This window comes from Brienomyrus brachyistius, chromosome 2 (assembly GCF_023856365.1).
Source record: "Brienomyrus brachyistius isolate T26 chromosome 2, BBRACH_0.4, whole genome shotgun sequence".
Taxonomy (NCBI): domain Eukaryota; kingdom Metazoa; phylum Chordata; class Actinopteri; order Osteoglossiformes; family Mormyridae; genus Brienomyrus; species Brienomyrus brachyistius.
This window is the reverse complement of record NC_064534.1, coordinates 46,792,639-46,817,061: the sequence shown is the minus strand read 5'-3', so window position 1 is coordinate 46,817,061 and position 24,423 is coordinate 46,792,639. Positions and strand designations below refer to the sequence as shown.

The window sequence follows — 24,423 nt, the reverse complement described above, 5'->3', positions numbered from 1 at the left end:
TCATTCGGTCTCAGAAACAATCAGAAATTAGAAAACTTTATTAACCCCAAAGGAAATTGCTTCCATTACGACTGCACAACACACAAGAAAAATACAATGAAGTACTAAAGATTAGTGCAGCCAAATTAAATTAGAGCACTCTAATAAAAATTCTATAGAGTAGAATAAAATACTATGCTACCTATGTATGCTAACTATTTAAAAAGTTGTTATAAATGTAACTTGAAGAGAAATAAAAACTATCGCACATTATCGTGCATGGCTCTATTGCACATGTTAATAATTCAGTAGAATTATTAACCCTAACCCTGCCCTGACCTATACTGGTCAGTTAAGCCACAGACGCCCAGCAAGCCTCTCTCCACAATGCGCACAGTCTGTCCGCGTATGCTAGTCAAAGTAGTCTTTCACTACTATTAACTTCAAAGAATAGAAATTATTTTTTTGGATAATAATCTTGGGTGCAGTTAAGTGTCAGGGATGATATATTTTGAATCATTCCTGGTTTAAGCCCATTTCCTGGTGTTTGTTAATTGTATACTGCACACCCCCACCCAACTTCACAAAAAAAAAATGCCCAACAGCACATTACGGCAAACAGCAGGAACAATACATGGAAGGACCTACCAGGGTACACATCTACGGGAGAGGGCGCAGGAAATGTGTTTGGTTCACCGAATAAAACCAGAATCTGTTGTCATTTGTGCAAAATTTCCACATCAGCAACATATGAGCAGTAATAATGATGCTTATTCTCCAGTGAAGACACGATCAAGGAACGTCTATAAATTTGCTTTATGCGTTCAACACAAGAAAAGCTTGAAGTGTTTAGTACCAGTTAAATTAAAATTAGCTTCATACTAGGGCTGCACAATATTGGAAAAATGTCAAATATAAATATATTTATAAAGCAAATTGAGTTTACTCAAAATAAAACTACAGCCAAATACAACATATTATATATCAAGTGTCCATCAAATAAGCCGGGGGGGGCTATTTTTGCCCAGTATCTCTATGGAATCCAAAATATTTCCGTACAGTGGAAGGGAAACGTCTTTTAATTACCAGTTCTTTCACCTCACTCATTTTTTTTTATTTCTCAAACAGGCCACATCGCAAGTCCGACAGCAAGAACAAAAAAGTTTGTCTCAAAGTGAACACATGCATAATTTGTGCAAAAGCAGCAATAATAATCCTTTAGTTTTTTGTTTTTTTTTTCAGATTTTCTTGAAAAGGAACATTAAACATTACAATTGCAAAACCTGCTAAGTTTTATTTCCTATGACAAACAGTACAGCAAACACTAACACGAAAAAATGTTTGCCTGTCATTCAGTTCCATTCAAACTGCTCAATTCGACAAGAAGAAAGTTTGTTTCTAGTAATAAAGTGATTTCGCAGGGGATTTTTGCTCCAAGTTCATTTTAACTTTTACCCACAAATTTTGTAGCTAAACTAATCTGGTGTGGAATGGGTGGGGCTGACCCTCAGGCCCCCATTATTGTAGCTGTGTCTGGACACCCTCTCTCTGCATAAAAAATACTGCAAGAGAAAGATGCTGCTTGAGTGGGTGGAGCTTGAACGTATCACTATAAACAGTTGATACATAATCCAGTGTAAATTATTCCAGAATCTTTGCAGAGGGGTCCCCCACACTAAAATTCACTGAATGAAAATATAGTACCCATTTTTTCGCAAGTGTAAGAATGTACCTTAATGTTTTATCTCGTCAATGATCTCCGTTTGGTAAATCTTATTTTTGGCAAGATTTCAAAACGGTAGATTAGCGATGATTTTGAAAATACCATCAAAACACTGTATATTGCGCTATAATGTCTGGAAAGTATGACGGTATGAAAATTTAGATACCACCCGAGCATAATCTCAACCCAGGTAACTATCATGGTCCTTGTGATGCAACAATTGCATGTGCATAACATGTAATGTCAATGTTAATATTGCACATCGTGCAGGCCTACCACATACTCCAATATTTTGTTCAGAAAATGAAGAATTGAAAAGTATTTTCCATCATTGACAGATCCACTTATGGAATAATTATTGGAAGCTCTACCTTAAAGAAAAATACACAGACAGCTAGAAGGAAATAAAATATGGAAAAGCAACACAATAAAAATCCATGTCAGTCAAGTTATATTCGATGACAAATTTATCTGCCTAAGCAAAGCTTATTAGCTACTGCTGATATTCTTACATTCTGCTTTATTATACAATATGTGATGGGCAAAAGGTCTCTTTCCCACTTTAACCTTTTTTAATACAACAGCATGATTTAATGTAACCTCAAACCATGTTACACATTTCCAACAAGTTCAGAACCAGTCATTTAAAAATCTTTGCTTTTAAAGATTCTTCTTCACAACAAAACAAGTGATTAGATATTGTATTTAATAAACTAAAAAGTCTCCTCATTCTTCAGTAAGCATATTACCAGAAAGCACAATACAAACTCGCTCCTCATATACCAGCTGCAAGACAGAAAAATTAGTCAGCAAATCATTTCCTGAACAAAGCAGCTTCCCATTTCCACACAACAAAGCTTAAGGCCAAGAAAGCTTTTCAAAGCGAGAGCTTTCCAAAGTGTTTAGCCATGCAACTGCTGCCGTTTGATAGAGGAACCAGTTGGCAAAATCTGCAGGATTAATTCAATTTTAAAAAGGAAAAGAGCACCGGATGCAAATTTCTCTGGCTGCCAGGACCCATCTGAATTTCTCCAACCTCCCCCTACCGTGGTTCCCAGGGTTCCTTCTCAGGCCATTTCAGAAGTGGGGCACCCACGTGGCATTCCATCACCCCCACGAGAATCCCCCCCCGCTATCGCTGCCCCAGCAAATGCCCCATTTACAGGACTTCTATGCATGAAGGCTGAAGCCAATCACAAATTAATCTACAGCCGTCTGTCACTTTGGGTGAGCCAGCTGCTGACATGCTTTCCAGTGGCCATTCCTCAGAAGGTGGGACAGGGCCACAAGCCCTCTTCTCACAAAGCTGAAAATTGTTACACCTGGCAACAGATTCCAGTCTGTGCAGCAGAAGACCCCAGAGATGCTCCCTCCTATGCCACCTTACAGCCACGGCTGTCTAACAAATGCTTTTTCATGTGGGACATGCAGGAAACTGAGCTGTTCCAACAGTTTCCATCCATCAAATCCAGCATCTCCATTTGCCTCCATCTGAAGACTGAACTCATGGCATCATACTGAGTGAGAAAGGGACAGAAAGCAGCTGAGTAATACAACGGTGAAAGGCAGCGCACAGCCCCTCTCCGCTCCGCTGCCTGAACATGTGAATGAAACAAACCCCAGGCTTTCGCCTGCATTCTGACAGACTCGATTTTCATCACGTTCAAAGGGTTTTTGAAATAAACAATGCTGAGGTTATATAGCAGGGAGTTAACCCACTTTTTCACGCAATGAAATATCAGCCGGCATGACCTTTAGCGCTCACTCTTGAAAGCAAACGTGGTTTTCGCAGAACATTCAAAAAGCAACACGGCCAGCGGTGGGAGAGGAGGCGGCTTCCTGTCTAATGTCTGTCTGCCCTCTGCCACTTTTGACATTTCGGGGGGGGGGGGGGGGGGGGGGGTGGTTTTAAAAAAACAACATCATAAATATGCCACATTGTTATGGTCCAAGCTACTTTTTAAAACAAATGTAAATAAAGTGGCCAGTAAAGAGTTCCATCCATCTTCCATAAAGAGGCTATCCACAAAGCACAGCGCCGGGGGTAGGGGGCGCAGTCCATACCCTCAATCAAACACTAAGAATAATGTAGAGCTACCAAAGCAGAGGAACCACACATAAACACAGGGGGATCATACAAGCTCCACACACACACACACACACTGCAGGGGTGGAATGTCAACCCTGAACCCTGCAGGTGTAAGATTATAACCACTAAGCCAGCAGATCTGTGGCCTGTACTACGAAGCGGGGTTACTGCTAAAGTACCACAGTTTAAATGGATTTCATATTCGTTCACTTACATTTTGCCCAGACTACCTTAAATCCGACAAGTCACCCCAATAAGCCAGTAACCCTGCTTCATAGTACAGGCCACAGGGCTCGCTTCTGCTGCATTAACACACACACACACACACACACACACACACACACACACACACACACACACACACACACACACGGAATGGGTGGGTGAGAGTGCCCACAGGGGGTCAGCAGAGGATGGCCCTTCGAGGAGGCCGGTGAGGCAGCCGTGTCACACAGAAGCACCGTACGCCAGGCCTGCATCCTGTTTACAGGCGGTGAGCCACACCACAATGCCGCAGATGTCTGTGTTCAGCGTCACAGTTTATCCAGTTTATATACACCGTGACAGCATGTAGTGACTAAAAGAAGCAAGACTGAAAATCAGGGGAGAAACTTGAAATAAGCTTATTTTGCTAATCTGCAGGTTAAGGTAGCATCTCAGGTATTCAGCCATGTGCTAGCGTCTGTAGCGAAGCAGTTGTGGATTTGGTCACCCACCCCTCCACGGTGTTTTCCGGATTCCTCTCTTTGGCCAGGTATGCCGGCACTCTGGTTGCAGGTTTGAGCATTTTCACTCTTTTGTATATGACAAAAAGCCAGTCTCAGGGATTGAAATCTGAAACCATTTAGTCAGAAGCACCACATAGGATAATATGTCAGAAAAACCACAAGAAATTTGTAGTTTTAAAATAAAATAAACGAAATCAAAATCCATCCGCACTAGTGTGTCAAACCAGAATGAGGTTAGCACTTCGTTTAAAAAAAAAAAAAAAACCTGCTTGACACGTGTGACCAGCACTGTCCAATGCAAGATTCCAGAAAATAGCAAATCGTCACCCTGCAGCATAATGTTTTGGCTCAGGTCACACTGAAAAATTACAGACAAAGTAGCTTTCCTAGACTATTTAAAAAATGACATACCAACAGATCGTTCCTGTTCAATGAAACGGTTCAACGTTGCAAAAGAGACATAAATGGCAAAACGGCATGTATCATAAACAGAAAAAGCCCTACAACTGTTTGAGGCAGATAAGACTCGCCAACGTTACTGATTTCTCCATAGAGCATGAAGTCTTCATGCTTTGCTCCTTAGTTAAAGGTACTTGACAAGATTCAGTCAAGCTGACACTTAAAATAAATTTACACCAAAGTTTGTCATCTCAATAGACCCTGGAGGAAAACCAGAAAACGACCAAGGCAGAAAGAGCAGTACAGCCAAACGCAAACCAGAGCTGCACAGAGGAAATGCAGTCAGCAGAACGACCCCTTCCAGAGAGAGACCACTGAGAAATCCATTTAAAAAGGCAACATTTCACATGATCATCACTCCTATTGGAGGTCCTCTGGGCTACTTGTAGCAGGGCTCAGTGCAATAGAGGCACAAAGACGCAAGTCCAGGCAATTGTTAATGTGCAATGCTTTCAGTCGCAATCCGTAATATTTTCCACTACTGGTGACATTCAGTTGACATCTAATTGTGGCTTTCAATTCTGCAGATACCCTTCCTTCCCCATCCCATACTGGGTGATGCATGTTAAGATCATATATTAAACCTGTTTCTGTACAACAAATGCCTATGCGAGCACATGCATGTCTGTGTATGTATGTGTGTGTGTGTGTGTTAGAGGCCACCATATTATCATCATCATCTACCAACACACAGTGGCACCACTGATTTTGTGACACTTTTTTTTAGTGTCTTATCCCAGCCCACATGTTTCTCAGAGTAGTCAGCCTTGAAGCTCAATCTCAAAAATACAATGAAATCAGCCATTGACTAAGGGCGCTCAACAAAAAAAAAAAAAAAAAAAAAAAAAATTCCAGATTTGCAAATCCCTCCTTTCACACTGATATTTACACATCTAATATTCACCATTTAAATAAAACTACAAAAGAATGGTTATGAAAATGGAACTGCAAAGTCTGCTGCAATATTAGCAAAAAGTAATTATAAACAGACTGACTTGAGTCACATCAAAACCCACGGGGACAGGTTTTGGATGAAATCGCAGCTCTGTCTAAACTCCAGAGTAACATGCAAAGGTCATCTGCCGCTGCTCACATACGGACTCTCAGCTGCCTCATTGCATTATGTCAATATCCTCATGCTTCCCATGGTCTACAGTTATCAGCAAGGAATCTGAGGTGGATTTTTCCATTTAGAATTCATAGGAAGGAGATGCATTTTGCCTTTAAAGATCGACGATGCCTCCTCCTTTATATGTACAGCAATAGAACAGAGAATAAACAAGCTTTATTGGGATCGTGTTGATAAACTGCTGAGTGATTATCTGCCGTATCAGAATGGAACACCATGTTAAGGCAGAACTTCCATAATGCTCAGAGTTATCAGCTAGCTGGCAGCTTCCTCTGTGAAGGTCACTATTGTAACTGGAGAGGCATTATCCACATTTCTCAATGCACACACAGAGAATAAAATAAGAAAGAGTGTGGATGGGAAGCTGAGAAAGGGGAAACTGCACTCAGATAGTTAACAAGGCAGGAAGTGCGCTGGGGCTCACAGGCTCCTGGTGAAACGATCAGGCGAAGCCCAGAATGCCTTCCGGGGGGGCAGTACAGAAAGTATTCACTACACAGCCATCCCCTGCATACTCGTACCCCAGGAGGCAGTGTGACTCAGTGGGTTAGGCCTGCAATCGGAAGGTCATAAGTTTGAATTCTCTGCTCGGCAGATTGGTCATATTGTCGAAAGCAATAAAGCTTCATTTCTGCATTTCCTCTGGCAACCAGCACGTCTCTCTGAGAAGCTCAGCCCCCTGGTGTGCGCCCCGTTGTGAGTGGCTGATGGGAGCTCCGACTGCCACCGAACAGAGACTGTTCGCAGATCTGCAGACCACGAGCACGTGGCGGCCTGGCGAAGCACGACTATCTGATGAGCTTGCAGTGGTCCATCACTTCCTGTCAGACTCCTATCACTTCCAGGAAGAAAGGGATGCAATGGAGCAAACAGTGGGCGTTTCTCAACAACATGAAGATCATACTTGTGATCTTTCTTACTTGCCTGCCAAGAACGAATTTGGGGTGAAATAAATTATGGGATTTTGTTTAGCAAAGATGCAATCGACGTACCCTTGGTGTTTGGGGCTGGACAAGAACACAACAATTGTTCAACAACAAGCAACATTTCTTCACAGGACAGAATGCTTCTATATAAAGACATGTCCATGTCAAATCTTTAAAGAAAAACATTAACCCATAGCTAACAGCTAATGAAGACCTCTAGCCCACTAATAAGCAAGTAGAAGTTAACCAATTAGTAGTCTTTAATTCGCCCATTGTACATGTGTGTGCCCTGCGATGGACAAGGGTCCAACCCCAGCCTCCCCCCCCCCCCCCCCCCATGCGGAGTGGGATGGCATCCAGGCTGACAAGGATAAAAGGTTGGAAAATGGATGGATGGATGTGAGCTAGTCCGGTCACATGACGGCTAAGCAAGAGCTACCTTCAAAAGCCAAAGTTGGCGCGCTTTTTACTACAGATTGGGATAGAGGAGACATGACAAAACCTGAGACACCACAAATTCTGCAGGAGATCTTGGGGGGGGAAAAAAAGAGAAAAATCACCCAGTAAGGAAAACATATGGCTCTGAGTGATAAACAGCAGAACAAAAGGAGCAAATCTTCGGTCTGATACCATAATTACCCAGTGACTGACCAGGAGAGCAGCAATGCTCCAATCTGGCATCTGGAAGCAACAGGCAGATTTCACTTACCTTAGGCGGGTCATACAGCTCCAGCTGGTAGCCATCTGTGACCTGGCCTTCCTGCACCCTTTGGACCAGCAGCCGGCAGCGCTGCCACCGTGGCTGAGCATCAGAGATAGTGTCATCCACCACTAGGTACCGTAGCTGGCCCTCCTTGCACCCACTACGGTGCCTGGGACGCTGCTTTAGGCTGGCACGGAACTTGTGGGCCAAACGATTGAAAAAGCTGCCAGCAGGGGGCGCCTTCTGAGCCAGGGTAGCCAAGGTTGCAGAAGGGAGGCCTTCATCAGGAGCCCCACCCCCATCAGGCGGCCGAGGAATCTGTTTCTTAAAGAGCCGGCACACATCGCGACGAATCTGCCTGACAGAGAAATGTGTGGGGTCGCTGTGTCCGGCATGGGGGGCAGGCATAGGCTGCGGGGAGTACCGTTCGGCAGCAGAGGTGCCAGTCGCCTCCTGGCTCCGCCCACGATCATGGCTGGTAGTGTCTGTGGGAGAGCTTCGCGGAGGCCGTTCCTGCTCGCAGGGAGGTGACGGCGGGCTGCCGCATGTTGACAGGTCCCCTTTGAAGGTCACCACCGTGATGAGGGCCTGAGAGCCCGGCCGGCCAGTCTCCCGGTAGTCCAGAGCGCCAGAGAAAGAGGTGACCCGGCGACACCCCGACAGGGGAGGGGCCGGGGGAGGGGCCTCACCCGCCACCTCGCTGCAGAAGAACTGCTGGAACAGATGGTTGAACTGCTTCAAGAAGCTGTCGGGTGAGGGCACATCATGGCGCGGGCGCTCACTGGCAAAACGCCGGTAGTGCTTGGCTAGTTCCCGGGCAGCGGCGATGGCATGCAGCTCACAGAACTCCTGCCAGCCCCGCGGTGGGGGGGCTACAGATGAGGGCACGGCAGTCCCGTTGTGGATAGTGTTGCCATTCATTGCAGTAACCAGCACAGCTGAGAATCACTGTGGGTGGGAGGGGGGGGGGTGTAAATGTGAGGAGGAGAAGAGAACATCATGATCTGTCTGCCCCCATGCCCCTACCCACCCCCCGCCTCCCATGTCGCCACGTGCCGACCAGGCAGTGATCCTAACCCTTCTCTCTGCATACTGAGCATCAGGCCAAGCATGCAAAAAACACTGGAACCAAGCCTGTTTGGGGTGTCATAGATTATGAAGATTACTCAACTCAAAAACACCAGTAGGAAGATAAATACCAATATGTTAATGAACTGCATTTCAAAACATTTCCAATCATGAATTAGACCCGATTCATTCTAAATTTGTTGCAATATTGATGCCACCCACTTTTAACAGAGGTCTTGCTGGCACTCCAGATAAAAAAACAGAAAAGGCAAACACAATCACATATTTTATCTAATCTGTGAGAAAGGAAACATGGGCCGCCCACATGCACGTACGCGCACGCACACACACCTTGTGGGAAAACGGTCAATTCTTATACATAAAAGAAGAAGAAAAAAAAAAAAAAAGGCTGACACGCAGCGATCGCACCTGCGCGCAGTCAGCACGGTGCCGGAGGATCGATTGTGCTCGTATTGCTGGGAATCGTCATAACGAACCTCCGGCTAACCGCAGTGATGTCCGACAGCGTCACCGGTGTTGCACTCAAGTTCCCTATCGACAGCAGAAGTGAAACTTCTGAAGCAGCAGCGGTTTGGAAACTGGCCCTCTTCCTCTTCTGCTGAGCTCCAATGCAAAATTAATTAATAAACAGACAAGCAGTTAATTGAAGGCAGCGGCCCGTCCCTTAATTAATCAGCCCTAAGCGACAGGGCCATCCTGTTCTCATACTCACTGTTCGATTTCCTGTGAGACATGCAGGTCGAGGCTCATTAATATCCTCAAATAATGGGGGTGGGGGTTCAGACAGTTTTTAAAAGAGGAAAAAACATTTATGAATGGAGCAATTGATGCACATGTGAATGGGCCGCATATTGAGGAAGTCTCTATGGCGATTCTCAATGGATGCCGCTGAGACTCTCCTCTCTGAGGCTACCCTAGACGAGAAGCCCCACAGGCAAAGAAAAAGACGGCTCGGGGAAAATGGCATTTCAGCTCCCATACTAGCCCATGGGGTCTGCACTGCTAGCTGGGAACGACTCCCAGGGGCTGCCTTAAAGACAAAAGCTCATTCTGCTGTACCATTCTCTATTCTTAAATAAAGTCAGCCATTCTCAGACTCGGAGACCACACCTTAGGAGTTCCTGGGAAGGTCATGGCTGGCTCAGCTGAAGTACAGTTTTTGTAGAGTGATCTTTCATATCGTAGACGACAAAAGGAAGCTGGAAATACAAGGTTTGCTGCTCAGGTCCTAGGCCAGCACCACACAGGGAGCTGAGCCCCTGCACACCGTCGTTTTGGCCAGGCTGCTACCTGGGGGACGGCGCTGGGGGGGGGGGGGAAGGGGACATGGTGAGCACGTGCACTGGCTTGACGTGTTGGCGCTTCCCCCACCCCACACCAACGCATGCATGCTCCCTGAGTGCTCCCACCCCCCTCGCTGGCCCCCCGGCTGCAGTGTCTATCAGTGTACCCAGCCTAGGGATGACTCAGCATCCCGCAGCAGGACAGCACTCACTTCCTAACCCCCGGGCCTCGTCACTGCCTGTCTCTGCACACTGCTCCCCGTTGCGCCAGCTACGACGCTTCTCTGCTTCCCTCCCCTCTGAGGATGGGGGGGACGGGTGGCAACAACAGCAGCCAAAGCAAAAACATTCACAAACAGACAATAATGTCCCCACAAAATTATCAGGCGTAGCTGAACGACTTCAGGGTGGTCCTATTTATATCTCTGTGGTTGTATCTGCACATGCTGGCTAGGCAGCGCACTGGCCCAGCAGGCAGGGCACGTCCACCCCACAGGCCCCAGAAGCAGGCCATGACCAGGCTGTCCCCAGCCGGACTGAGACGCCAAAGTAAGTGAATCCCTCATCATGATTTAAGCAGCTCCTTCCAGTTTAGAACACGCACTCTCTCAATAACAGCCCGTAATCAATTCAGAGTCATGTTTACTTCATCTGTGAAAGTTGCTCACACTACAGCATCAACATCTAGTCTGTATGACGTGGATCAGCCGAGTCAAAATTGCAGGAAGAGTTGGAAAAAAAAGCAGCAGTAACTTTTCAGTGTGACTGGGCCGAAAGGCTACATTGCATCTCTCCGTCAGACATGGCTCCTTTGTCTCCCCACACTGACAAGCATCCCTGATAAAACCTTATGCTCAACAAAATCGGCACACGACAAACGCAGGGCCATCGGCAGCAAAAGTAAAACAATTAACAAGCTCCAAAGCAGGCATACACACAGAATCTCTAAGCGACTTAAAAGGGAAATATGTTCTTTACATGAGATTAAAAACAGGGGAAGAGAAAAACAGCAAGTCATTTATAAAAAAAAATAGGCCAGTTAGTGACTGTGGAAAGGGGAAGCGGTGCAGGTGGCCTGAGTTCTGAGCTCTGCAACAGACAAGCCAGCGAGTAGGACATGCCAACGCCAGCAACCCAAGAACAGGAAACCCCGCCTGGAGCAGGCGTCTACCTGCTAGGGCGCGCCCCCAACAGGCCCCCCCCCCAGACCCCAAAACACCGGCAGCGGCGTGGCCAGCCAACCAACCACAAATGTCAGTTCCGAGAAACAGCCCGCATTTATGCTTATATTCCAAGAGCTTCAGCACAGTGCACTAAACCAAGCAGGTCATACAGACAGAAGCAGGAGTGCTCCTGCTAAATACACTACAGGCTGACTCATGAGTCTCATCACACAAGCATGATTCTGATATGATCTCTTCAGCATTATTATTGCAGGGGTGCGAATACTCCCAGTTATATTACCGTTAGCGAAAGAGCACCAAGACATTGTGGTGCTAGCAATCAGAAAGTGCAAGTAATCACTCACACATCAATCAGAAAGTTTGGAGGACAGTGAAACACAGGAAAGTGCAGGAGGCTGACAGACAAAATGTACCCAACACCAGTTGCAGAAATTCAAATCCAAAAACACAGGGACTGAAGGGTAAAAGGAACGGCAAAGTTCTTTTACATACAACTAAATATAGGGAGCAGTGCCAGAAATGCTCCATGCCGTCATTAAAAGGCCACCATGTCATCATTAAAAGGCCTCTCCTATTTAAAGCAGATTTCCTGACTGAGTGCACCAGCACACTGCACAACACTGCGGGAAATTGGCAAATCTCTGAAAGGCACATTAAGGAAGAGAAATTAAGCAGAACTGGGTCCAAATTCCTGGTTGTAAGCCAGGAATCCCAACAACTTGACTACATGAACATTTGGAGTTCTCCGTGGACTCGGCACAAAGTTTATAGAGGCTGTCTACTTCCTGTGTATGCTGGCTGCATCAATGCAAAAAAACAAAAAAAACACACACAAACACAAGCTGTGTACTGAACAGGACTGAGAGGATGTGGGAGAAACAGGATGGGGAAAAATGAAGGGGGTGGGGGGTCAAAAACAGAACAGGGAGAACACAGCCACTCTGTCCTGACAGGGTACCAGAGGTATCAGAGGTTGGCCTGCTTTGGATGCCAGCATCTTTAGTGGTCCAAATGCTTCATCAAAATGCTCCTGAATTTCCCATAACCAAAGACCAGAGCTGGGTAAACAGGTTAAAGAACCACCCACCTCCACAAGATAAGATGGTATCAAAGAACTAGCCAAATTCTTTAATTACAAACGTCTACATTGTTAAGGTAAATGCTCTCCCTAGATCACAAATGAGAAAGTCTTCCTTAATAGAGTCTCAGTTATGGGGGAAGACATTGGTCCAAAGGCCACAAAGGAACAGAAACCATAAGATGCCAGAGCCCTGTAATGGTGGCACTTCAAAGCAGCACCAAAACTGCAATAGTTTAAAAGATTCTCATTTTCTTCATACCTTTGCCCTCAGTGTTTTCTCCAAAATATTTATGGGTTTCAGAATATCAAAGGGAATTGCTGTGACTTTACAATATAACTGTATGACTGGCATAACCCTTACCACACTAAATCAGTCTCATTAGCATTTACAGTTATCCCATGACAAAATCTTAACACATTATCTATGTGTGTGTATGTAATATATATATATATATATATATATGAGATTCTAAACAAACTCCCATCACATAAGCATAAAGAACCACCTGTGTTTTTGATTTTACAACTTGCCCAACTGAATATTTAGGCAACCTGTGTTCCTTTCTTAAAGGTATAACCAAGATGCACAATCTAGGATGTGAATTTGCAAACTTCTAGTCACGTCCCACAGAGCTGCCTCACCATGAACTATTGACGTATGCAACCACAATCTTAAGAGGCGATGTTTGTAATGAAAAAGTCACCATTATCACAAAATCTCCATAGTAAGCAACCTGTTTACAACGAATGATGGTTGCGAATTTGGATGCCGTGGGGCATTGTGGGACATCACATATGAATGTAAGACTTCTAAGAAAGCAGCACATTACTTAAGCGGCACCTCCCCTACTGGTTCATGTGTGCGGTATTTTAACCCCCCCCCCCCCCAAAGCTCTTTCAGATAGACATCCGTGAGAGCTTTCACATCATTTTAAGTCTGGTGAGATCTTGTGAAATAGAGAAATACTTTGTGAAGTCAGATAAGTTTCAGACTTGGTAATGAAACCAATCCACCACATCCTCTAGGACAATTTATTCTGAGGGCCTTTAAAAAATAAAAAGAAGTACAAAAGGACATTTTCAAACTTCTGCTCCAGCAGAAACACCAAAGGCTTTTGCCCCCAAAAATACACAACCAAGGGGATGTGATACATGCTTATAGCATCTCTGGCAGGTCAGAAAGTGCCCCGAAGCAGCCTGCCCCTTGCTATCAAGCAGGGGAATGTGCCAACATGCTTCATTCAGCCTTGAGCAGCACTGTCGTTCTCGCAAATCTAAGATACATCTCGGTTTACATGCGAGACGTGTATACAAATGTAAATGAGTTTTTTTCCCTCTACCTACAACACAGAAACGATCAATGAGTTTTGATCAGATGAAAACAGCCAGCACAGTGGATTATAATCAGTGTGTAACTTTGCTCTCACTGTGCTGATAAGCATGATTGCGATGCCTGCCTTAAGCTTAAGTGCAGGCAGGAAAGAGCTGTATCCTGGAACCATGGAACTGCTTCCCCAGTTCAAGCATGTAACATGTCATGGGTATCTCTTAAATTGAACTCCACAAGCCATCATTTAGAGTATTTTAGCTTGACATGGCACCATACCACTGACGATTGGTGAGAACCAAGTTACAGACACACCCTCTACACAGGAAAAAGGGTCCTGATTTTATAATCTTAAATTCACTGTCAATCGTTACATGACATAGTTATGGGGTGAGTTATACATGACACAGTTAATGCATAAACTGCCTGATGCCAGTAAATGAACCAAAACCTGGCCCTTAGAGAGAGAGTATTGAAAAATACACTATCTAGAACGAGACGACTGAAGATGCACCATTAAACAGTTTCAAACGTCCATAAGCTTATTTGATGGTCCCAACACGCACCTCTAGACATCATAACAATAAAGATTTATTGTTATATGCGCACAATACAATAAAGTCCTTACTGACGTTCTTCCTTGGGATTGGTGCCAAAAAAATATTTCTGTAGACGATAATCAACATATACCAGTCGAAAAGACACGAAATTAAACATTTAAGTGCAGACCATCCAGTAAAGTGCGTCATTTAACAACATTTAAAACGTTAAAGTTGCGGTGGCAATATATTTTCGGGGAATACTTGAAAAAAGACACACAAAACCCAACGTGCGATATTTATACAATATTTAACCCAAATTTTGTTTTCATACATATATATTTACACAAATACTGCATTTAACCCAAGACTAGTATCTATGCACAACCCATAAACAACAGTTTCTTTCACATAATTCGCTTTAGCTCGGCGTATACAATGTCACTAATCTGAGGCGATCGAAAAGCTCCCGAATACTATTATCAATTTTTATTCCTAACTACGGATATCCGGCTGACAAAACACCCTTACATAAGGGTCTTTGACATGACCCACAAACATTTAACATATTTAGCGCTCCTTGGGTCAATTAACGGTTTAAATAAACGAATTAAGGTTAACATTGTTTCTCAGCCGAGACACATTTTCTGACAACCCTTCGTCTGTATCCATTAAAAAGTGTGCTCACGATAACTTACTTTTCAATGACCTTTTCGAAGAAATAACGTTATTCTTGCCGGTTACATTACTAAGTCTCAACTAATTCTCCATGTCTGGCCATTTAAATTGAACAGTTATACAATTTATGTCCAACTTAAGTTGCCTTAAGTACTTTAAAAGTTCCCAAGGTTTCATTAATTGCTATCTACATAACAAACGTTAACAGAAAACACGGTGCAACAGTTTAACAATGTTTAAATAGTATCAGTGAGAAACAGAAGGCAAACTTTTTGCGTGCCTCCAAACCCTCCTTTGAAGGAAGTGGGGGGGGAGCTACGCTTTTTCGCGTACTTCACAAATAACCCCGTGCCAAATATAACTAACTTCGCACCAATTCCCATAACTCTGCTTAACCAGCTGCCCTTTTACAAAAAAAATCTCCCAGAACCAACATTTTTTCCCCCATTGCAGTGTATTCCTCGCGTGGCACGCATGCATGGCCGCATAACGTGGTGCTGACACACTTAAATAAAGACATTTTTCAAATAAAATAATATTTACCTGCCAAGCCAAACTGCCGAGACTGTCTCTCTCATGGTTGATCCGTGCGACAAGGCTACTTCTCAAACTTTTTTTTTCTTTTCAGGAAGGAAACCAAAGCGCGGAAAAAACGCTCGGCTCTCATCATTTCCGTCGCCAAATGAGCCGTGTTTCAGCCGAACTCCCCCCCTCAACCACGCAGGGCTGTGTGAATTGTTCTTCGAAACAGCCACCCGGAGACCTAGCTGACTGTGCTTTCCTACCCAAAATCCGTCCCTTAACACTCGTCTTTCCTTGTTGTTTTTATCGGTTTCGCGAAGCCGCCGATTAAAACTAGGCGAAGGATTAACGTTAATGAAATCTGCGTGTTTTTCTTTTTTACCCCCTAAAGTACTTTGGTCCTCAAAGTTACTTGCGTTATGCTAGCAACTGTTGCTGGCAACAGTAAGGAACTTCCTGTTTTCAAAATAAGAGTCCTGGCAACAATTATTCTATAGATTAATCACAGAAATGAAGCATATAAACTTATGAATATAGTACCAAAATACTTCATAGGTTTAAAATGAAAACTGTATTACAATATGTGTAAATATTGTTCCAGTAAAAGCCACAGGCCTATACGGTATAGCTATTTAATGTTGTGACTGTTTCACTATATGGGTGGTATGCAGTGCAGGTCGAATCCCAAAGAACATTCACCTCCATAACCCCCTGTCCGAGTCCAATTGGAGTGCTAAATGAGCACCCTGTCAGAAGGTGGCGCCCTAGGTGGCCACTTATATCACCTAATGGGTTGACCAGCATTGATGGTATGGTGGGTAACACTGTGTTGCAGTGTTGTGTTGGAGATTCCACTCACCCTGAACATTACTAAAACAAAGGAGGCTATTGTGGACTACTGGAAGCACAGCAGAGGTCATACTCACCAATGATACCTTTCCAGTGGACACTGTCAACAACTTAAGGTTCCATGGTCCCCAGGTCTTAGAAACTGAGGTGGATAGAGAACCCTGCATCCATCATAACCAAGGTCCATCAGCGCCTTCACTTCCTGAGATGGCTGAAGAAGTGGGGCAACAATTACAAGTCTAATGTACGATAGTACCACTGAAAGTGTTCTTACCACCAATATCACAGTATGGTATGGTGGAGCCACAGCTCATGATAGGAAAGCCATACACAGGGTTGTGAGGCCTGCTCAGAAGATCACAGGGACTGACCAGCAGTACCTTAACCGCTGCTGTTACACGACTATAATTCAGAGCTATAATCACCCCAGCTATAAACTTTTCACCCCCCTGCTAAGAGGTTTTGCAGAATCAGAACTTTGACCCTCAGATTCAATGACAGCTTCTTTCCCTAAGTTTTTCATATTTTCATATTTTCAAGACAGGCATTACCCATCAGTCACATCCTTGGCACTTGCACAGCTATGGACTTCATGCTGTCTAGTTTTGCACTTGTTTTGGATCAGTATTGCTTTGCACTTTCTGTATCATTTAACACTGTTTTGTTTTGTCCTTTGTCACTGAGGGTGGCTGAACAAGTAAACATCCCAAGGCACCTGTTACCCATAGCCAATACAGAGTCTTGAATGTTGAATCCCACCTTTCTCTCTCTTTCCATTTGCATGTTCTCATGCAGGATTCGTACCACAGTCCAAAGACAAGCAGTTAGGCCAAATGGTATCTTTAGACAATGGTGTTACAGGTATAGGCACTGTGATGGACTAGCATCCCCTTCTCATTTCCCCCAAGCCTTCTCCCTATGCTATCTGGGATATTCGGCAGCACCCCCCTACTCCCCCACCACAACGATTAGAAATAGCTGGAAAGTGCATGATTTTTTAACACAGAAAAATATTGTAGATACATAAAATGGGTATATAAGTATTTCTATAGAACTTACAGCTATTTCTACGCTATTCTATGCAGCCAATGTGTTTACCCATATTTTCAACGAGTCTCTGGCTCAGTCTATCATACCTGCGTGTTTTAAAAAATCCACAATCGTCCCGATTCCAAAGAGTAACAAGCCCTCAAGCCTCAATGACTATCACCCTGTGGCCTTAACATCCCTTGTCATGAAAGTGTTCGAGAATCTTCTTAAGAACTTCATCTGTTCTGCCATCCCCAACTCCATCGATCCACTGCAGTTCGCCTACCGCACCAACAGATCCACTGAGGACGCCATCTCTCATGTCCTACATACTACCCTCACTCATGTGGATGGAAAGAGGGGGAATTATGTGAGATTGCTGTTTATAGACTACAGCTCAGCATTCAACACCATAGTCCCCCTCAGACTGTTCACCAAGCTGAGGGATCTGGGACCAGCTGAGCAGATGGATTCTGGATTTTCTTTATAAGACCCCAGGTGGTGAGAGTAGGCAACTGTGTGTTCAGTGCAATCACCCTCAACGCGGGAGCTCCACAAGGCTGTTTCTGGAGCCCACTGCTGTACACCCTCTACCCCTATGACTGTGTAGCCACACTCAGCTCAAATTCCTATGTGAAATTTGCTGACGACACAATAGTGTTCGGTCTCATCAACAATGATGAGTCGGTCTACTTGAAGGAAGTGGAGAACCTGGAAAGGTGGTGCCAGCATAACAGTCTCCAGCTGAACATCAGCAAAACAAAAGAGCTGATTGTGGACTACAGGAGGCAGCAGGGCTCTTACACACCTGTTGACTTCAATGGTGCTAAAGTGGAGAGGGTGAGCACTTTTAAATACCTCGGCGTCCATCTACAGGAGGACCTCACCTGGTCCACACACACGTACTCTGGTCAGCAAGGCGAGGCAGTGGCTCTACCATCTGATCTAAACATCAAAGTGAATTACAAGCATCTCAGGCCATTCATCAGCATCTGGTCAAAAGACCTAAGCAACTTTTCTGGGATGTAGGAGATGTAAAGTGGTGAAAATCAATTCAATCATTTCAGGTCAGGTCAGGTTGGGTAAGATGCAACGCGTTGCCGCACCCAACACACAGCAACACTCCTAAGGATCCCGGGCAGCAATCCCCCAGGCAGACATATGGTCCAATCCCACCCTCCAGAAACGGTCATCCATCTGCCGCAGCCAGATGTTACGTGGGTGTCTCCTTTGGCTTGGTCCAGCCTCCTCTAGCAACCACTCATTCAACACAGTCTTCATCTCAGCTCACTGGATAGCGTCCATGTCTCACAGCCATACAGCAGGACAGAGAGCACCAGGACTCTACAGACTTGGACTTTCATCCTCTTGCAAAGATATTGGGAGCGCCGCTTTCCAGCAACTTCATGTCCCTTCATGCTCTTCCAATCTGTTTGCTGACTTCATAGGAAGTCACCAGAGACATGAATGTTGCTGCTGTAGTAGATGTATCTCTCAACAAGGTTAACATTTTCCCCACAGACAGACACATTGCTGATGGCTGTGCCTAAGAAGTCATTAAATGCCTGGATCTTGGTCTTTGTTCACCCACAATCCCAGACACTCAGACTCCTCGCTCAGTCTCTCGGGATCCCTGATCGGAGCCTCCATTGACTCTGCTAAGATCACCGCATCGTTGGCAAGTCAAGATCAGTAAATCTTTATTCACCAATGGATGCCCCACAGCTGCCGGACTCCACAACCCTGCCCAACACTCAGTCCATACAAGCATTGAACAGAGTAGGAGTAAGAACACACTCCTGACAAACCCCAGAATCAACTCGGAAGAACGAAGAGATTCTCCCTCTACACTGCACAGTAGGGCGGGGCGATATGAACCGAAAATCATATCTCGATATTTTTAGCTGAACCGCGATGTACGACATATATCTCAATATTGTTTTCCCATAAAGTAATAACAAATATACAGTTCCATGTCAGAGCCAAATGTCCTCAATGTCACACGGGCACTTTTATTTATAGACAGCTGTACATGTACATGAAGAAATGGCGCAACAATATCGATTTGTCCTACCTTACTGCATTTCGACAGATATATCTATCGATCGGTGCTACCTTACCGAAAATGTTATTGTCATTTTTATGGGCTGAAACATGGGCGGTTCTTCAAGCGTGAGAAAATGGGTTTGATTTCATTGTGCGCATGCGCAGCACCCAAAGGCAGGATGTTTCCATAGGTTAGGATCAAATGTTAGAACACCGGAATATATTATTTTTCCAACCAGGGGGGTATTTCACTAAGTAGGATTTCTTGCTTAGCCGGATAACCTGTTGGATTTATGGTAATCTGGGCTAAATGGATTATATAATCGTTCACCTAAATGAGGCCCAAACTACCTTAAATCTGACAAGTTATGCGGCTAAACAAGAAATCCTGCTTTGTGAAGTAACCCCCAGCTCCTCTTCGCTAGCTTGCCTCGTGTCTGTGCCTGTCTCCATGGTGTCTCTACATGCAGGACTTGTGAGTGAGGGAGTGAGTATGTGGGAGAGGTGGGTTGTGTTCGGAGGGGGAGAGGGGTTTTGTAAGAGACAGACAGGGTGAGAGCGGAGAAATAGTGGCAACACTATGAATATAATTTTAAAGCAACAAACTATATTGATATAAATGATATTGTCTCATCATATATCTTGCATGAAAATATATCAATAGATCGTAAAAACTCGATATATCGCCCAGCCCAACTGCACAGCACTCGCAGTACTAGTGTACAGGCAGGCCACAACGTCCAGCAACTTCAGGGGATCCCGTGAAGTCTCCAAATGTCCCACAGGGCAACTTGATCAACCTAGTCAAACGGTTTCCAAAAATTTTAATTGAAAATGAAATTAATCTGCGTATAAAAGATAAAGGAGTTATCAAATATATACCCCAATTTTTTTACAGTGGGTTGGCTGTAGAAAGCCATTTTTGAGCCATTTTGCTGTAGAGAACTGGAGGTACTGTCTGGGGTATTAACTCTCTCATGGGGGCCAAACAGAATAATCTCTAGTTATGTATTCGTTAAGGCCAAGTAAGTTTTCTGACATATAGGTTTTTGTGTCTTCTAGAAAATGCATTAAACCATTCAAGTGGCCTTCCACTTTTTGCCTTGGGTGGCAGATAAATCCACATGTCATCAGCATAACAGTGGAAGGAAATTCCATGCTAGTTAAAAATAGATTCATGGGAAGCAGATATAGGGGAAAAAGGATTGGATCAAGAATGGATGCTTGTGGAACCCCGCAGCTGAGAGAAGCTTGGAGAAAAGAGAACCCACCCAAATTACAGTGCCCTTCATAATGTTTGGGACTTTAATTTAAAGTTATTTGCATACATTTACAGTTATAAATTATCATACATTGTCTCCCCCATTTCAGGGCACCATAATGTTTAGGAGATTTGGCTTTGTAGGTATTTGTGATTTACTCAGGTGTGCTTCATTGCTTCATTAGTGCAGAGATAAGATACCTAGGTTTGCTTCTACCATGTGGAGTCTGCAGTTGCTATTGTTATGAGGAGAAGAGCTGCACCAATGAAAGTCAAAGAAGCTATTATGAGGCTGACAAAGAAGGATAAACCATTATAGACATCAGTCAAACTTTAGGATTAGAAAAATCAACTGTCTGGATTATTATTAAGAAGAAAGAAAGCAGTGGTGATCTCAGGGATCGCAAAGGGACTGAGAGGCCCAGGAGGACCTTCACTGCTGATGGCAGAAGAATCCTCACTGTCCAGCAGATCAGAAACACTCTGGGGTGTCTGTCAGAAATACAGAGGCTACACTGCAAGATGCGAACCACTATTTTACCACAAAACAGGACAGCCAGATAACAGTTTGGGAAAAGGTACTTAAAAGAGCCTGCAGAATTCAGGAAAAGCAAAAGAGTTGAATAGGAACTGCCCAAGATCCAAAGCATACCACCTTATTTGGTGATGGGGGTGTTATGGCTGGGGCATGTATGGCTGCCACAGGTACTGGCACACATATCTTCATTGATGATGTAACTGCTGACAATAGTCTAACAATAAATTCGAAGCTTCATTCTGCAACAAGATAATGATCACAAATATACTGCTAAGGCAACACGGGGAGTTTTTCAAAGCTAAAAAATGGAAACTTCTTGAATGGCCAAGCCAGGCACACGATTTAAATCCAATTGATCGTGCCTTCTGTCATGCCCTGCTCGTCCGATCCTCGTGTGTGCCACGCCCCCTGATTATCCACGTGTGCTTCCCTGATCTTGCCCAGCTGTGTCCGATTACTTTCGCCCAGTCTTGTCTATTTCAGTCGATGTCTTGCCTTGGTTTTGGTCCGTCATTGATGTTAGTTAGTCTTAGTGCTGGTCTTCTGTCCTGCCCTGCCCTGCCCTGCACGTACCTCTAATAAATCCCCGTTTTCCCCGTCCTTCCCCTCCTTGCCTGCTTCCTGCCCGCTTGCCTGCCCGTGAACAGAAAAACGTGTCTTCGTCCCAGACATTATGGAGGGCACTGTAACCAACAAATTTCTAACAGGTAGCTATGACCTAAACCAATTGAGGGCTGTATCTTTAATGGCTATGCACTGCTCTAGACCATGGGTGCGCAAACTCTTCAGCCCACGACCCTGAATATAACAGTGCCATAGAACAGCCCTTGGTAGATTTTGCCAATTGGTGGGAGAGTCTTCCTAGGCAGATTAATTGCAGTTGACCAGTTGCAGTAATGGTTACGATGGAACTTTTTTCATGTTTTAAAGGTTGTATTATTGTACATTGAAAATCTGCTCATAACCACCCTGCTGGTGTCTCCCAACCTCCACTTTAGGAACCCCAGCTTCAGACGGAAAATCAATATGTCACGATCAACTGTGTCACATGCAGCAGGGGCAGTACAAGGGCAAAATTCCCAGAGTAAAAGTTTATTAAGAACTTATTCTGTATTGTGGTGTTTTTATAACCACATCAAAAAAAGTCAAATTTTCTCATTTTCAGTAAGGAACGATTGTAGCTGTAAAAGTATAAATTTCTCCATAACTTTTAGAAAAACTGCTGTTTGGATATTGGTTTAATAGGCAGAACAGTTGGATCTATTTTTACAATGTGGATTAGAAGTTGCACCACAGCATGTTTAGAAGCAGCTGGAACAGACCTTGACATGACAGACATTCAAAATGAGTAAAATACTGGATCCTCTTTTAAAACCTCTTTAAAAATACTTGTCATAAATGCTGAGCCAAGGGGAAGGTACACATACAGAGATATGTGGAGGTAATATACAGTATAATAACCAAAGAGACTCCCTCTGCAGCAGCTCAATATCCCAATTGTAATAACTTAATTGAAAAATAAAAAAATCATATTGCTAAACATTGCATTTGTTTAGATACCAAATGTTCTATTGGATTAAGTGAAATCCCTTATTCAAGGTGTTAAATGGCAAAACAGTATAATGCCAATTTAGTCCAAAGACAGGGCACTTTATGCTATTGACGGATGCAAAGGACTTTCTATCAAGTTTGCAGAAAACAACATGTATGTTATGAAAGTCAGTTCCATGGAAAAGGTGAACATTTAAATGATCCCTTGTTTATTTGCCATCTGCACAAGCACATTGGAATGCTTCTGTTGAGACACACAGACACTCATGCAGGTGAGAGCAAAATTGGGGATCACAACGCAGCTTGAGCAAGCGTGCAGGACCATGGAAGTGAGGTAGGCTGAGATTAGGCTCAGGTGATATTTAATTTTTCTAACCACCATACTGCTCACAAATTATATAGACCTATATGTTATTTTGATGGCATACTTAAATGTTGGTGGGGGAGGCATTATAAAATACACCAAAGGAAAATATAGCCGTAATACCACCCAAACTTACCACATGCCTCCAAAACATTGTTTTAATAAAAGCCCAACTTCTGTGACGTATCTCAATGTAATCAGGTTGATCAGATCTCTGCCTATTCTTTCATGAATCACCACTAGGACACAGTTAAATCCCCCCACAATAAATATTGTGTAATTCACCACGGTAAATTGCCTAATAGACTGCTAATCATAAATTTCACTGGATAGTGGCAAAAAAAAAAAAAAAATTTATTATATTCAGAGAATCATCTTGCAGCTCCTCCCAATTGTTTGGAAACATAATTTGAGAGCTACTGATCTGTACAAAGTTTGAAAAAAAGTCCATGAAAAGCTTTTATATTTATTGCATTCAGATCACCAAGTGCCTTCTGCAGTTGTCCTGTCCTTCCTTTACTAGTGCTACTGTTTCAATATTGGGGGAGGAGGTCTCTCAAAATGAAATCAGTTGTGGATCTCATTCATACGTTTTTTGAGAAGTGATAATATGATCACATCCATAAGACCATTAGTCATCTGCAGTCTACTTTCCCATTGCTGCCACTAAACGACTTTCGATTCGTCTCAAAATTTGATCATTTCCAGATCATCACCTAAACAGTTTGAACAATTATACACGTTGGTCAAGAACAACTTTAATTTGTTTTTACCTGATCCTTTGGAGAAATAATTTAAGCAGGAGACCTAATGAAACATGAAAAGCAGTGAATTAGGCACTTAATGTCTTCTCCATTAGTATAAAAGTGTATGATTTTTTGATCCGTCAGTTTTATTCCTGCAAACTCTTCAGCAAAATAGAGTTTGAATGAATTTAAAATGAATTGAAAATCAAACAAGGCATATGGATGTTTGTATGCCTGTAACGGACTGACATCCTACCCAGGATATAGCCCTGTCTTTTGCCATATGCTGCCCATGATATATTTAAAATTTTATTTCTAAAAAAAGGCTTTGAGTGTTTCCTAGGTTGTTATTCCAAGAAAACCTTGTGTCAAAAAGCTTTAAATTTAAGTTAAAAGATTGAACCAATGAAATCAGATAAGGAGAACAGAGGTGGGAGAGCCTGAGATTTGACTTCCTTACCCTCTCAGACTCAGGACTGAGCTGGTTCTTCTACTCGATGTTTTACTCTTTCTATAATTCCATGGGTGATCCTGGTCTTCCTGGAAAGCCCATCATGAAGTCTTTCTTGGACCTGCTGTAGTCAGGATGATGAATGCAAC

General features: G+C 43.7%; 1 protein-coding gene across 4 annotated transcripts in view; it reads right to left on the bottom strand.

Annotated features, from left to right (window-relative positions):
* sh2b3 (SH2B adaptor protein 3) overlaps positions 1 to 15,879 on the bottom strand; it is a 29,868-nt gene extending 13,989 nt beyond the window's left edge. Inside the window, exons 1-2 of one of the 4 annotated variants that reach the window (XM_049001855.1) lie at positions 15,461 to 15,879; positions 7,743 to 8,684 (exon numbers count right to left, since the gene is read on the bottom strand). In XM_049001855.1, the coding sequence (XP_048857812.1) occupies positions 7,743 to 8,657 (915 nt within the window). In that variant the 5' untranslated portion in view covers positions 8,658 to 8,684; positions 15,461 to 15,879. The other 3 variants (XM_049001865.1, XM_049001884.1, XM_049001876.1) reach the window with 3 other exon arrangements.
* Between the last annotated feature and the right edge of the window lie 8,544 nt (positions 15,880 to 24,423).